This window comes from Pogona vitticeps, chromosome 2, assembly GCF_051106095.1.
Source record: "Pogona vitticeps strain Pit_001003342236 chromosome 2, PviZW2.1, whole genome shotgun sequence".
In the NCBI taxonomy this organism is placed as follows: Eukaryota; Metazoa; Chordata; class Lepidosauria; order Squamata; family Agamidae; genus Pogona; species Pogona vitticeps.
In genome coordinates this window covers 264,558,486-264,574,585 of record NC_135784.1, presented here as the reverse complement: position 1 = coordinate 264,574,585, position 16,100 = coordinate 264,558,486, and the positions used below count along the sequence as shown (strand labels likewise).

General features: G+C 38.4%; 1 protein-coding gene across 2 annotated transcripts in view; it reads right to left on the bottom strand.

The window, feature by feature from the left end:
* CHD1 (chromodomain helicase DNA binding protein 1) overlaps positions 1 to 16,100 on the bottom strand; it is a 59,324-nt gene that overhangs the window by 34,711 nt on the left and 8,513 nt on the right. For both annotated transcript variants that reach the window (XM_020793223.3, XM_020793225.3), the window contains exons 3-8: positions 11,649 to 11,850; positions 8,408 to 8,527; positions 7,246 to 7,313; positions 4,501 to 4,650; positions 2,286 to 2,551; positions 1,464 to 1,689 (exon numbers count right to left, since the gene is read on the bottom strand). In XM_020793223.3, the coding sequence (XP_020648882.3) occupies positions 1,464 to 1,689; positions 2,286 to 2,551; positions 4,501 to 4,650; positions 7,246 to 7,313; positions 8,408 to 8,527; positions 11,649 to 11,850 (1,032 nt within the window). The remainder of the gene's footprint in view (positions 1 to 1,463; positions 1,690 to 2,285; positions 2,552 to 4,500; positions 4,651 to 7,245; positions 7,314 to 8,407; positions 8,528 to 11,648; positions 11,851 to 16,100) is intronic.

The following is a 16,100-nucleotide window of genomic DNA, read 5'->3' as shown; positions in this document are numbered from 1 at the left end:
CAAGGCTCTTAAGACTCTGTTCTATTTTTCATAATACTATACATTAATACATAATACTATACAGATTTGATCTGTCCCTTTTTTGGGCCACACAAAATTACAAATAGCAAATAATAGATCCCTCATAATCTACCACACAGCTTTCACAACCACAACATTGTAGATCTTCAGTGGAACCCTATACATGCCTGTTTTGAAATAAGTCCAAATAAGTTCAGTAATGTTTACTTCCTGATGAACTGCACCGTAAACTAATCTATAAATCATTGATCTAATGCCTTATGATACATCATGCATTGAAACATGGCTACAAAGGGCATTGGTTTACATTTATTTATTTATTTATTTGATTTCTATCCCGCCTATCTGGTCTTATTCGACCACTCTAGGCGGCTTACAATTCCACAATAGTTTTTAAAAACATTACATTACAAGTTAACAAAGGCAAAGATCAAAGGAATATAAGAAGAAAAAAAACTACTAATCCAATCCAAGATGGCAGCTAGATTCTAATATCCCTATATAAAACTGCAACATTTTTGTCTTAAATGTGTACTTAGAGTCACTATCAGATACACTTTGAAGAAATGCATCAGAATCTGGCAGAAGTCTGGATCTACCCACATAACTATGCTGTAGAAGTAGCTTTATATACCAGAGCAGATTAACCCATACATGTCCATTTGAATAGTCCACATATTCAAATATATATGAAATTATCACATAAAAATAGTTGAAAGCAATAATTAGATAGCTTTCTATCATAATCATTTCAAAAGTAAAGAAACTATTTACAGATGATAGACCGCTACTCTGTGCAAGGAAAGAACAAATTGCTATTTCTTCCTAAATTCACTTTATACTTAGTTGGCATTTTAAATGTTACATCTTGAAATAATATCTTGTGTGATACTCACCAGCCAAAGAAACAATAAAACATCAAAAGTTGGACTTTGAACTGTATCTGCCCTATCTGAACATTTTGCAGTTACATTCTCAAATGAATTAAAACATATGCCAAATAGATACTTCAATAATGCATACAGCATAAACAGAGCTTGAATAATGCATTAGATTTCATGTTACCTGCAAAATAGTCAATTTTGCCTTTTTTTAAACTGATGCATCAGTCTGCTTTCTTATTTAACACAAAAATAATTGTTTTGATGTTAATGCATTAAATCTAACACATTGTCTGAAATCCTGTTGCTTTGATATACATGAAGAAGGAAATTGTGCAACATTCAAGACAACAATTAATGAGTTGCTGCCGGAATTCTTTGGGGTGCATGTGCCCAATGGCTCAATGTTTGAGAATCCCAGCAAGAAAACATTGCCAGCTGAAAAGCACTGAAACTTAAGCCATTTGCCTTTCATATGTTTAACAAAGCAATAGGATTTCAGCAGTGTTTCCAAGCTCTGCTTACAACAGAATGTTATACTGGATTGCAGAAAAAACTCACCATCGTTTAGTTTCTTGATCCTTCTTCTTATAATTGTCAAGTTTTTTCATTCCTCTAACATTCTGCTGTTTCAGAGTTTCTTCTGTTTCCCAAGTGTTATGGATATGGGACCAACCTTTCCATTTAATCAAATATTGCACATCACCAGGTTCTTTTGATTTATCATAACCTGCATTTGGATCGCCATCAGCTTCAACGGCATAGATGGTGGTTGTAGCACCAGTGGCTGAAGAGAGCATAACCGCAAGATTAAACATTAAACAATTACTAAATAATTTTGACAAAGTATTCAGAACCGACTTATAGCAACTCTAATAGGGCTTTCAAGGTAAGTGAGATATTGATGGAGTGGTTTTACCAGTTCCACTTCCCTGGTTAGTTTCTATGGCCAAGTGGGAATTTCTACCCAGGCACCAGAGTACATGTCCGTCATTCTATCTACTAGACCAGACCACACTGGGTACCACGAAGTAGCCTATAATATTGCTTTGAAATAAAAACATCTAGAAAAAGTACATGACGCACAACAGTGTCAGTACAGCTTTGTGCCATTCAAACCACACTACAAACTATATTATAATAAGAATTTAATTGAAACATATCTGATAGAACTATATCATCTAAATGGAGTAGGATAATAATATATGTACTAAACAATCACATTTAAATGCAGATTAAAATGCAGTTAAAAATAATAAAGTATCTGACTAATACAGTTCCTAAAGTGTGTCACTATGCAACATACAACATGCATTTTCCAAGGTATTTCATATAAATGCATTCATCACCCTGTTAGATTTTACAAATCTGAATGAGGAGTACCTCCTTTTCGTCCAATGCGGCTATCCATAAATTTTTCTATTGTTTCAAATTCATCTTCTTCAGGTTGCGGAACATCCTCTCCACAAACTTCCAGCAGATCATCTGAATCCGTCTTTGCCTCTTCTGCTTCCTTATAACTAACATTTACTGTTGCCTGGCGGCGAGATCCTCTTTTGTCATAGTCGTCGTCATCAGATGATGATGATGATGATTCAAGTTGCCTTTTTTTCTGCCCTGAAATTTTCTTCCTGCTTTTTTGCTTTATTCTTAAATAGTAAACAATTAAAAAAAATATGTTTTGAAAAATGCTAATTAAAAATGCCCTGCAATAAATGAGAAGTGAATATGCTCAGGAAGCTATGGCTTGTGCAGATATGTGGATTTTCTTAAATTTACAGATGCAAACCTTGGAAGCTGCAAGAAACTATTTGGTGGCTGCTTCTAAGTATTAGGCAACATGAAGTCTTGCACTCTGTTCCTCGGTGCTTTGATCACATAGGGCAGTTTGATCTCATAACTTTGCACCACAGCCCATTCACTATGTAACTACTCTCCAGCTGATATGCCTGCTATCAATACGGTAGCCAGCACATTCCTCTTTCACTTGCTCTACAACCAGAACCCTACAAGAGAATCATTCTTCCTGATCAAAAGAGAAATCCCACATACCACCAATGCAAAAGGCACTGGGCTAAATAAGATGCTTTTTCTACCTAGAGAATTTCATTTAATGGGACTTATTAGTCATACTTTCGGTAGTAGCAGCATTATATATTTATTTTCTATTTGCTGTCTTTCTCCTTATAGGGGAGAAAGAGGACTCTGAACAGCTCACAATCATAATAAACACAATTAAAAACACACCGGCTGGAATTTTACTGATGGTTATATAAGGTCGGCAAAACTTGCTACATCTTAGTTGCAGAACTGAATGTGTGATGAGGCACATGACAAAGACACACCTTGATGCCCCATTAATTGGCTGCAATTAGCTGCAGCAAGTTATGCAAACTTTATGCAAACAGTAATATGATTTAGACCAGTAATATAATATTATAAAAATTAAACAACAAAATGAAAACTGCTATTTAAAAACACTTAAAAACATTATCGCCTCAATTCAGCATATACATAATCCCATAATGGGTCTTAGAAGGCAAACCTGGCATATTGGTTGGAGTGTAATCCAATGCCTGGCAGCAGATACTACAAAGGCCCTTTCTCATGTATTCACCAAAAAAGCCTATGAGGTGGGAACAAAAGAAGTGCCTCCCCAGCTAGGGGTTCATATGGATGACACAGTCCTTCAGGCAGTCTAGACCCAGGCCATATAGGGTTTTGAACTGAGACTGGAGAGACAACAGCAGCCAGTAAAGCTATTGCAATATGGGAGTCATATGCTACCTGCCATCAATGCTAGTCAGCAGTCTGGATGCAACATTTTAAACCTGATGAAACTGTCAAATACTCTTCATGGGGCAGCCCCACGTAGAACATACCACAGTAATCAAAGTGTGATGCAACTAAGTTATGGGTGGAGCTGATGCATTAACTTTACCTTTGTAAAGCAGTGGCTACTGCTGAATTCTGTGCATCCAGGGCCTGGGTTAAATTCAGGAGAATATCAAAGCTGTTGCCCTGACTTTTCAGAAGAAGTGTACCCTCACCCAGTACAGGCTGAGTATCTATTTCCTGATCTGCCTTTTGATTGAGCAAGAACACCTCTATCTTGTGTGGATTAAGTTTTAGTTTCTTTGCCTTCATCCTGTCCATTACTGACATCAGATGCTGGTCTAGACCCAGAATAGCTTCCTTGAAATTAGACAAAGTGATAGTGTTGGGTGACAACAAACCCCAACAGTCCAGATAAACTTTCTCAGTGGTTTCATGTCAATGATAAATGGGATGTGGAATACAACTGGGGACCAGCAGCTAGGGAGTCAAACAGCATAATCCCAGAACTCCGTTTCTGAATTCAGCCTCCCAAAAGGACTGACACTAACAGTGTCTCTAAGGGCCATCCTAAAGATACTCCAGAAGGACACAGGGTCAATAGTATCATAAACTACCAAGAGGTTCAGAAGAACCATCAGGGCCACACTCCAGTTCCTTCTATAGGTTATCCACCATCTAGAAGGCAACAAATATGGGAAATATTTTTTATTTTCTTTTAGATAAAAGTAAAAAAAATCATTCTAAAAAACATTTTTCATACCTGGTTGGAGGCTTCCTGCTCTTGACTTTGTTTTTTGGCTCATAGTCAGATTCACTCTCATCACCACTACTTTTCTCTCTACTTTCTTCCAAATCAGAATCTGAAGCAGTTCCAGACACAGATCCTGAGCCAGACATTTGCCAGTCTTCACTAATAAATTCAAACCACATAGAATATTTATATAAGTAAACGTAACTAAATACAAATTGAAATTACATACTATTCAGATATATCGGTATTGTGTAAAAGAAGCAAAATAATTATCCTGATACATTTTAAAAATAGCAGCCATTATTGAAGATGGGGGAAAAAGGTAGAGGATGAAATTATCCAAATTCCGTTAGATAACTTAACTGAAATGAACCACTAGTTTTAAAACATATAGTATTCTAGCTGAGAGGCTAACTACACTGTATAGTCCACTTTAGAGATGGTTTGGTTCACTCCTAAAGATGGCAATCATATGATGGTCTTTGCTGGAGCTAACCAGTTCGCCTCCAGAGTGGTCCTACCTACACCTACCTTTCTGATCCATCAGGGGTTTTTGCCTTCATGGTGTGGGCAGAATTGCTCTGTTTTGGTCTGTTTCGAGCACATGCTGGAAAAAAACTAAAGTGAGCCTCCCTCTTTTAATGGGCCAATATCATGAAGAAACCCACTATACAAGTGGCCTCAGGGACCGGTTTAGTTGAAAACCATTCTCCCAAGGACCGGGATGGGGGGGGGGTAACTTGTTATGCAGTAGGTTGTTGGAGAATAGCTTTGAATAAAGCTCATGAAAGAAATGGCGAGTAGGAGGTGAGCTACAATTGAAGCTCTGCCTCCTGTTAGATTAGCAGTATGCTTAGTGGGGGATTTTTAGTGGGTGGGGAGTGTTTGGAGATTTTTTATGTGTGCACACATGGGTCTGGTCTCTGGGTGTCTGTGTGAATTTCATTGTATGGATATACTATGTATATACTTACAATTACAATAAATGCATTTATTTATTCATTCATTTATTTATTAGCAGCTGCTTAGAACCTAATAGAGTGCAGTCTTATTAGATTCTAATGCCACAGACACAGCAGCAGGAGGAGGCGAACAGGAAGCAAAGCTCCGTCTCCTGTCAGATCAGCAGCGGAATTGGAACCTAATAGGAGCATGCTGACAGGAGGCGGAGCTTTGCCTGAGCTCACCTCCTGCTCGTTGCTCATCTGTCCCGGCAGCCCAGTCCTTCCAAGACCCACAAGGGTTGGGGACCCCTGCTCTACAATATTGGCAAATTAACACTTCCCTGGAGGAGCCAAAGAAGTAAAATAATAATATATTTTTTACTGTGTCGGAGCAGCAAAGATGTGCTGCGTCACTTTACAAACAGCATTAGGTATGTGTGTTACAAGTTAGGTTTACCTAATACACATATTGTACCTAACTTATAATGCACATATCTAATGCTGTTTTAAAAGCATATTTGCTGTTCTAATACACACTTTAAAAAGAATGTTCCACTTCCTTGGCCCCTCCATGGAGCTGAAGAACTGTTTAATTTGCCATATAGTGAAGTGGCCCTGCTCTTAAGCTACTTCATGATACTAGCAAATTGACAGCATGCTGCTGCAGACCAAACAGAGTTGTTTGAATCCCTATCACCTGGATGTGAGGATTGCACAAATGGCATAGAATTTATTTAGCCCACTCCAACTGTTATGTGTAGGCAACCCCTGAGTTTCGTTCTATAACTTTTCACACACTGGAAGCTCTATCAGCAATAAATTCAAACTGATTAAAATGAAATGCTAACTGAATTACCAACATTTCTATTTTGTATATCAAATCAACTTCTTCCACTAGAGTAGATATAATCAAAATTGCACTATGTTCACATATCAAATAATGAAACTAGTAAATGAATTCCAGAAGAAGTGTTCAACTGGAACACTTAACAGAATTATAAACATTATAATTATACATTATAATTAACATTAACATTATTTTGTAACACCCATTCTTTTTAGTGAGTACTTCAGCATTCACAAATATATCTGTCACACTAGTCAATGACAAAGGTCTTCCTGACTCTTATAAGCATGATGAGTGTCAACTCTCCCTTCTAAGCTTGGAAAAAGGGAGATTCCTACGGTTCTGCTGTTCTTTAAGGGCCCTCTCTGCCACCTCAGAGGTAAAGCACGACTCAGGAAAAATCTAAACATTTGAATTAATCAAGGTGTATGAATTTCTGAAGAAAATTATAATACAAGAGAACTGTGGGAGAGCTCCCCACCTTCTGCCTTCACACCAGGACTTTTTCAAGTTGTACTACAATTCAGTGACATTTTCAAGCAGTTCAGAGTCCAGTGTGACTACTTCCTTTCAGTTTTAAACTCAGGAAGAGGAGGCATAGAATTAATCCTGTCAGTTTAATGCATTTCTGAGGCTTTCTGTATGCATATAACTCCACATGGCAGCAGTGACAAGACCTCACCACCCCTCAATGAAAGAGTAGCCTGATCCTGACAAATATGAATGTGCAGTCTCCTAGAGTGGTCGAAATGACTAGATAGGCGGAGTATAAATACAATAAATAAATAAATAAAAATAAAGACCTACACAAGAAAGAGTACATAGAATTGTGCCTAATTATGTATATCCTATCCAGTTACAGTGTTAACTGCAGTTTCCTGACCAGGTACTAAGCAGACCAATTAAGATCCATAAGAAAAATTAAAAACATTATTCTGTCACAATGAATGCTTAATTTCCTACTCTTTATGATTCTTCCTCTTGATTTCACTGGATGAGTCATCAGCAGAGTCTTCACTACTTGACGAGTCCTGCAAGTAAGGGCAAAATATAAGGTCCATTTAGATATGAAAAAATAGTGCCACAACATAGCAATTCAATTTCTGCATCAGACCTCATCTATGTCAAAAAATCAACTCAAAACCCCTTTATCACACAACATAATGAAATGTTTTACTGAAGATGAAAACTCAGTATTTTTCTTTTACAAAACGCAATTGCCCTAGAACTAACGTGGGGAAGCCTGTGGCTTTTCCAAAGTTGGACTTCAATGACCATCAGACCTAATTAACATGGTCAGTAGTCTATGGACCTGGGTGATAGAGTCCAGCAACACCAGGAGAAGCAGAAGTTCTCTATACTTAGCCTAGAAACATCTGGTGTATTGGCTTGCATTAATATACTGATATTAAACATACTGCACCTGTGTCTAAAATCTTGAAGACATTATTTGATAGAACTAAAATTCTTTTATTCCAGCATACCAAAGTTTTCTCATATAACAAAGCTATACATATCTGCTCAAAATTAAGTCCTATTCAGTTCAATGAGACTGGCATGTAAGTAGATATATGCAGCCTTAATAGATACTTTTTAAAAAATATATTTATTTTGAATTTGAATAGCATTCCAAATCAAAAACAGTCCCTGATGATTTTGAGACAGCCCTGATGAAGGTGAAGATTATTTTATGAGTAAGATAAGGAATACTGACAGATTAGATTCAGGATGTGAGAAGTATTCCACCACGACTAGATAGGCGGGATATAAATTAAATAAATAATAATAATAATAATAATAATAATAATAATAAAAGCTAACCATTGGTTCTATTGCTAGGTTCAGCTCTCATTAATATGTAGGTGTTTGGGGATTCTAAATTACAACTGCTAACTCTGTGTGCCTCTGAGATGCAGTGCCTGGTCCACCCACTTATCTGCATTTGACATGCAAAGAAATACAGAGAGTAGTTTATAGTAAGTCCAAGTAGACATGACATCTACTGAAGCACACAGTAGATTTCAGATTTGGTTTTAAACTGACTCCATGGTTTTTCCCCTTTTTGTGATACCAGCCAGTAAAATACCATGTTTACATTTTTAAATGTCCACTAATCATTATTTACCTCTTCTGAGCCACTGTTTGAGGATGCAGCTTTTGACTGCTGCTGCTGCTGCAATTGCTGCTGCTTTCGGAGCATTGCAGATCTCTGTACAGCCAAAATACTTGGGTTTGATTTCCAAAACTGAAGGAATTCAAATAAAAACAACATGTAACCACATAAAAGACACTGAATGTACAGATCAGAATTATTTAAATCCACAAGTTTCAAAAGCACCAATCTGCCCTAACTTCTTACAGATGTCATCCTAAGTACTACTTTCATTATTTATCAGGCTAAATTCTAATAACACACTCACTAAACACACCTCCCCTCCTTTCACTACCAACAAAGAATCCTTGGCTAAAATTGTGTGGCAATCATATAAACAGTGTGTGCAATATTCCCAGCTGTCATGCCAGGTTCATGTATATTACCACGGACTTTGTCACACACCTGAGAGTGCGACACAGAGCCACAACAATGTGAAAACTGCTTATGTGGTTTCCTGTACATACACACTATTATGCAATAACACTCTGGCCCTGCAGGTTTAATTCTGAACACTATTAACTGGCATTTTTCAAAGATGTCCTCTTAAGTTATTAGTAGTTATCAGACAAGCCTTACTAGGAGCTTACTACAAGGCTACATTCCAAAGATTTATTTATTTTTAAAAATCTAATCCTGCCCCTCAGTACATGTAAAAACTTGAAGTACATCAACACTATCAATAAGCAACAAATGTAATTAGAAAGGAAGAACATTAAACTATTTAGTTAAAATATCATTAACCATAAGCATGATGAAAAGGAAGACCTTTGGCAGTCATTAAAAATTATATTACATAGGAGACAACTGGAATCTGCAGGGAAGAACATTTCACATTGACGTTTGTGATGTTTGCCCTGGTGGCCCTTGCTTGTTTTTCCCTCACAAAGGCTCAAGTCACGTTTTTTTCTCGCTGCCATTAGTGGATTACTTCAATCCACAATATAAATGACGTTTGTCAGCACACTTGTCTTGTGAACAGAAACAGAACTTATTTATTGAAGTGAAGCAGAGGTTTCTCAGACACACATTATACATAAGCAAATCATCAACAGTTCTCTCAGTACATACTTCTTGTCTCTTGCAATTACCACCTTCTCTACCTATTTTCCTAACCAGCTCTATCTCTCTGACTAACCAGCCCTATCTGACTCCTCCTTCTCCCACCAAGCCTCATGTAGCTGCTGACTCCGCCTCTCCAGCCCTCTCATAGGTTCATGCAAATCAGCTCATGAATATGAATAGCATGAGTGACATGGGCGATCGCCACAAGGTTCTACTCTGTAGAAAGCCCTCTGACGAGTCATGGATTCTTTATGTTACCAATGCTGATACTTACAGATGAGCCATCCTAGCTCAGCTCAAAGTCAGGCAGGATTATATAGGTAAGGTGCTCCTATGGGTACCCAGGCTCCAATGCTGTTTAGCACATTTTACCTTAGTATTATCATTTCAAATTGGAGTCAGTGATTAATAGGGATTAGTTCAGATCTTTGGGGACCATAGACTATAGTAACATTCTAATTAATGTAGAGCAACTGCATCCTGCATCAAGAACAGTTTCCAGATAGTCTTTAAAAACACACACCCACAAAATGAAAGTTGCAGTAATTTAACCTGGAAGTAACATAGCACCTGGTAATTATGGCTAGGTTATCCCTGTTAAGGAAGCACTGTTAATGACTCATCTGATGATGGGAAAAGGTACTCATGAAACTGGGGCCAACAGTGTGGAATCTAGGAGCACAGCCAAGCCTGTCCCTTTCAGGCAAAGGCATGCCATTTACAGCAGGCATCAGATCTACTTCCTGCATCCAGGACCTACTAACTAGAGTACTACCATCTTACAAAGAGTCATACTAAAGTTTCCTGACACACTGAATTCATTACTAGCTCCAGGTAACTATTTGGATTGAACCAATTGAGATTATAGGAAAAAGAGAGCTGGGTGTTGTTTACATACTGACAATACCACTCACCAACTTCTGATAATCAGATGTATTTTTGGACTCATTTTCTAAGTTCTAGTGTGCAAAACAAAAGGCCCTTCCTGTGAGCTACACTAGTTCATTAATTGATAGATTTCCCTGACTTTATTGGATTTAAAATGAATCTAAGGATACATCCCTAAGAATGGACGAAATCCTATGAGAAGTCCTAAGAATTCAACAGGAGTCTGTGTGATTTTACCACAAGAGCTGTGACTACCCATTTAGAAACATTTATTTTTATACTTTATAGCAGGAAGAATGTTAAAACAGACTACAGCGATAAGACAATGAGGAGAGGTTTGCATCAAATAACATATTTGTCGCACAACAAATGTTAAGCACCTTACTTATTGCAGAATGTCTGTGTAATCAACACCAACAGTTTTGGTAACAGCGTAAATAATGCAACTTGCTTTCAGTACTTTCTGTAACATTCAACCTCTATGTGCACAACTTCCAACAGCCTCAGCCATTACAGCCAATGGTGAGGGACTATGGGAGTTTTAGACCAAAACCTGGAATGCCACACTTACATATCCATGCTCTAAAGTTACACTCCCTACATCTGAGGAAGGGAACAGTAATCCAAAAAACTTCATGCTGTAATAAATCTGCTAATCTTAGAGGTGCCTGGGCACAGAGACAGAAACAGGGAAAGCTACTTTGAAGTAGTAGGCTGCAGAAGAATTATTTAAGATATCATTACTATAGCAGACAAAAAGAAACTAAGGGAAGACTGCTGGGACACGTGAGGTCATCCACCAAAAGGTACTCAGTACCAGAAGATTCTGAGGAAGCATCTGAGCACATCTGAGTTGCAGTAACCATGAAGAAGAAAACATGGTGCCACAATTAAAAGAGCTAGAGATGTCAGTGAAATCACAACAATATTAAAAACACATGCTAAAAATTAAACAATCCTTTTTTGTGTTTCTTTGGTGGCACACTTGCCACCAAGGTATCCATGGTGTTTATGGCTTTTTAAGTTTTACCGAACTGAGAAGAGCAGCCTTTACTTCAAGTCTGCTAAATAGAACTAAAGAGAAATGGTCTGATTTTGTATACTATTCCTCTTCAAGAGGGGAATTTCTGGCATCTTATCAATTTTAGCAACCTTTTTGAAGAAATAAACTATTTTAGAATTTCTACTACAGTATTTGTGCAAATGTTTACTCTGTAATTTCTAAACAATGGAATTAGTTATATACACAAATGCATTTTACCTCAGCTCCATCAACCCTTGGAGGTTTTGCTTGGACTTTCTTTTCCTTAGATGTGTCAGACCCTGATTCTGACTGACTGCCAGACTCTGATCCAGAGTCTGAATCGCTGCTTCCCGATTGGCTGCTACTTCCATCACTACTGCTTCCAGAACTTGAACCAGATCCCGAACCAGAAGCTGAACCGGAATCATCATCTGACTGGCTGCAATTACAAGTTAAGAGTAAATGTTAACATAAGAGATTAAGAGGGCAAAACCAACACATTAATCCTATCTATAGAGTAGAGCCACTAAAATCAATGGGGCATATGTTTGTTGCAGCCAACAAGCCCTCCTAATTTATGTGGGTCTACTTTGTAAATTAATGATGGATTTAGGCCAGCTTAGTAGTTCAGTGTGTTAGATATCTGGCTGCAGAGCCAAAGGTTTGGAGTTTAATTCCCAAGTGAGCATCCCAGAAGCTCTCTATATAATCCCAGAATGCTCCCAGAAGAAGGGAATAATAAACCACTTCTGAATACTCTCTTGCCTAGTAAACTTTGGAAAGGGTCATCATAAGTTCGAATCAACATGATGGCACACAATTATTATTATTTAGTCCAGATGTCTGTCTACATCTGCAAACTGTGCTCTCAGTCATAAACCTTTCAAAGCACGTGTTAACAAATTTAGCAGCTTTGAATAAGCTTTTAGATGCATTTTTGGGAACACAGACAGAACTTAACCACTAAGAAGCTATGAAACTGTTCAGTTCGTGCTAGACATAGATAATGTTACCATAGCCCAATGTTCAATGATTCTGACTTCAGTCCATATGCCTTATAGCAGCGGACATGCAGATGCAAGTTTTGTTCACATATAATATGTACACAAGCAGCTCGTTCCAAAAACAAAAAAGGCACCATGTTTTATTTTAGCCTTATAGTTACCAATTCACTAGACAGGCAACCACATGAATGTACAGTGGGGTCTTGACTTGAGAACTTAATCCGTATTGGAAGGCGGTTCTCAAGTCAAAAAGTCTGTAAGTCAAGTCTCCATTGACCTACAGTGCATTGAAAACCGATTAATCCCGTAACAGGCCGTTTTTGTTCCATTTTGGTTTTTTTCTGGTCTGTAAGTCAAATCTCAGTCTGCAAGTCAAACCTAAATTTTGCGGCCAGAGAAGTCTGTAACTCAAAAAGTCTGTAAGTCAAGCCGTCTGTAAGTCAAGGGTCCACTGTAACTGTATGTGAGTGATTGGACAGTGATCAATCCATTCTTCACTAACCTATATGCTACAAGTTATTTTTTTAAAATGAGATACAGTAAAGAGCTTGTGGCCTACGTTACTATGAAAGGTGGCAAAAATTTTTTACTGGCTGCTAACAGTGATACAATTTTAGGCTCATGCATTTAAAATGTAGCTTAACATGATTACTTTAAGCATAAATATAAATAAAAGTATCTGGCTTCATTTGATCTCTGGATTCATTTGATCTCTGAATCTCAGACAATGTTTTTGCAAAAATATTCTGCAGAACTTTGTCTTAATATAATATATAAAACATTATGGGCATGTATTATATACTGCTTTTTGTGTTTGTAATTTAGTCACAGACAAATTAATAAACATGTATAGGTTGCCAACATCAGAAGAGAAAGAAAACATATCCCATTCTTTCAAACACTACTGTCTCTTCTCTGTCACGAGACAGAGAATTAAAAACTAGAAATGAAGGATTGGATCACTCTTTTTGGAACCATTATGTTTTAATGAGATTCTCATAATGACATATGCCCCTGTTACACACTTAAAAGAGAGAGAGAGAAAGAGAGAGAGAGAGAGAGTCAATTTGTAAGTTTCAATACAGCAGACATACTATGCTGTGCTCAACAATGTTTGGAGGTACACCTAGTTCTTTTTTTCAGTATGGATTTTGACAACTGGTTGACAGGACTACAGTTACCAGTGGCATGTACAGTGGTGCCTCAACTTACGAAATTAATCCATTCCAGAAGATGGTCGTAACTTGAAATGGTCGTTAAGTCGAAGCACCATTTCCCATAGGAATGCATTGAAACGTGATTAATCTGTTCCGGCCAGAAAAAAAAAAAACCTCACACATACACACACACACACACACACACACACACACAAAAGATCAAACACCACCTTGAAATTTCCCCTGCCTTTTTTCCGATCATAACTTGAAGCTCCGGTCGCAAGTTGAAGCAAAATGTTGCGGCCAGAGCTGGTCATAACTCGAATTGGTCATAAATTGGGACATTCGTAAGTCAAGGCACCACTGTACATGTAATCAAGAAAAGCAGATAGTTTTCATCACACAACCCTACATACTGTGATTATACAATGCACTGCAGTTACACAAAAGTCTTAATTATATTTTTTACCTCCAATACAACTAGAAGAGGATAGTAGAGATGAGCCCAGCGTGTTATGTTCTTCATGCCCACTTCTGCAGTCCTTTCCCCATGAAACTGAAAACTAGAAGTCCAAATCACACAGCAACCCCTAAACAAGTACAGGCAGCTGCCTGCTGTAAAAATTACTTTCCTAGCACACTAGATATTGATAGGTTTGGCTCTCTTACTTCTACCATCCACAGATAGCAGATGAAACAAGTTGTTTCCAGCACCAAAGGCAAAGAATACAACACGTTTCCCATAAGAAGTAGTATATATTACAAAGACAGAAGACAGAAAAAAATCCTATCTTTCATGAAGTGATTTTATTTCTTATAGCCGTGGAGCTTCTTTCTTCAATATCCACATGAGGTGAAACAGGACCCAACCACTCCCTCACATTTGCCAGCAGTAACATTAATAATGGCTAACCAATGTGCAAAACAAACATCAACAAGCATGACTTCATTGCAGTCCACTTCCCTCGCTCGGAAGATGCCAAAATTGTTCCATGAAGATATACTTCCCTATGTTAAAACTATTCTATATATTTCAGATAATCAAAGTTTTAGTAATCAAAAACTTCCAACTTCTGCCCAGTAGCCGTTGTGACTCCTGTGTAATCGCTTTTGTTGTGTAGAAGCCATTGGAGCCATAGGATGAGTCACAACAGGGTAGTGTGGCTAAATGGCTTAGGACCTTGATACCTGGCAGAACGCCTACTCCCAGCGAAGGCTGCCCGTCCTACCTGTTCTTCCTAGGCAGGACGGCTGAAGACACTGACCCCGAGAGAGGTTTGGAAAGAGAAAACAAGAAATCGAGCCTTCTTGGCAGTTGCTCCTCAGCTATGGAATCAGTTACCACCTGCCATTTGCCAAAACCCGGTTATTCCAACAGGCTGTTCCAACTACAGTGGTGCCTCGCTTAACGAGCGCACCGTTTAACGAAGAATCCGTATAGCGATCCCTTTTGGGGGATCGCTATACGGATCTGCCCCAATCGCCGCACTCGCTTTGCGACGATTGGGGCGTCCGGCGGCCATTTTGGAGGGTAAGCAAGGGGAGGGCGCGAAAACACTGATAGGGGGCCATTTCGGGTCATCCGGCGGCCATTTTGGAGCCGCCGATCAGCTGATCGGCGGCTCCAAAATGGCTGCGGGACGCGAAAACATCGCTGGAGGGGTAAGTTTGGACGCTTATTGGAACGCATTAAACTAAGTTTAATGCGTTCCATTAGGCTTTCCTTGCCCGCACAGCGATGTTTTCGTATAGCGAAGGTTAATCCGGAACGGATTAACCTCGCTATACGGGGCACCACTGTACATGATCTATGAAGCCTACTTAAACTGCATAAATACCGGAACAGGTGATACCTTTAAAACTGCAGTTAACAGCCTATAATGATGCTTGACTACCGGCAGTTTAAATGTACTCGTTATTTCAGAATCCACTCTAAATTGTATAATTATTGTTATAATGGTTTTTGTACAGTTTATTGTTATGATTTTATCCTCTGGTGGTTTATTATTGTTTTATACTGTGAACTCCCCAGAGGGCCTTCAGCCAGATCAGGGGTGTGTGTGTGTGTGTGTGTGTGTGTGTGTGTGTGTGTGTGTGTGTGTGTGTGTGTGTGTGTGTGTGTGTGTGTGTGTGTGTGTGTGTGTGTGTGTGTGTGTGTGTGTGTGTGTGCGCCAGATCAGGGGTGTGTGTGTGTGTGTGTGTGAGAGAGAGAGAGAGAGAAAAATAAAATAAAAATAATGGTTAGAGCGGGACTCCCTGAACCCCATGGTTTGTCACATAAGTCACAAGTCAACAACAGGAAATTTTTAATAATCATCATTATAATCAATATGACATCCTATTGCTAATACTCGTAAGTTCTCAAGGAGTCTGTAAAGAACCTGATAAAGTCATTTCACTTCTGAACCGATTAATAAATGGCAGATAGATAACAATGATCTACAGAAGCAGTTTGCATATATATTCCCAGAACAAAAAAAGAGACATTTAAACTCCTTGGAAGAAGGAGAACCACTTGGTCCTTAGGA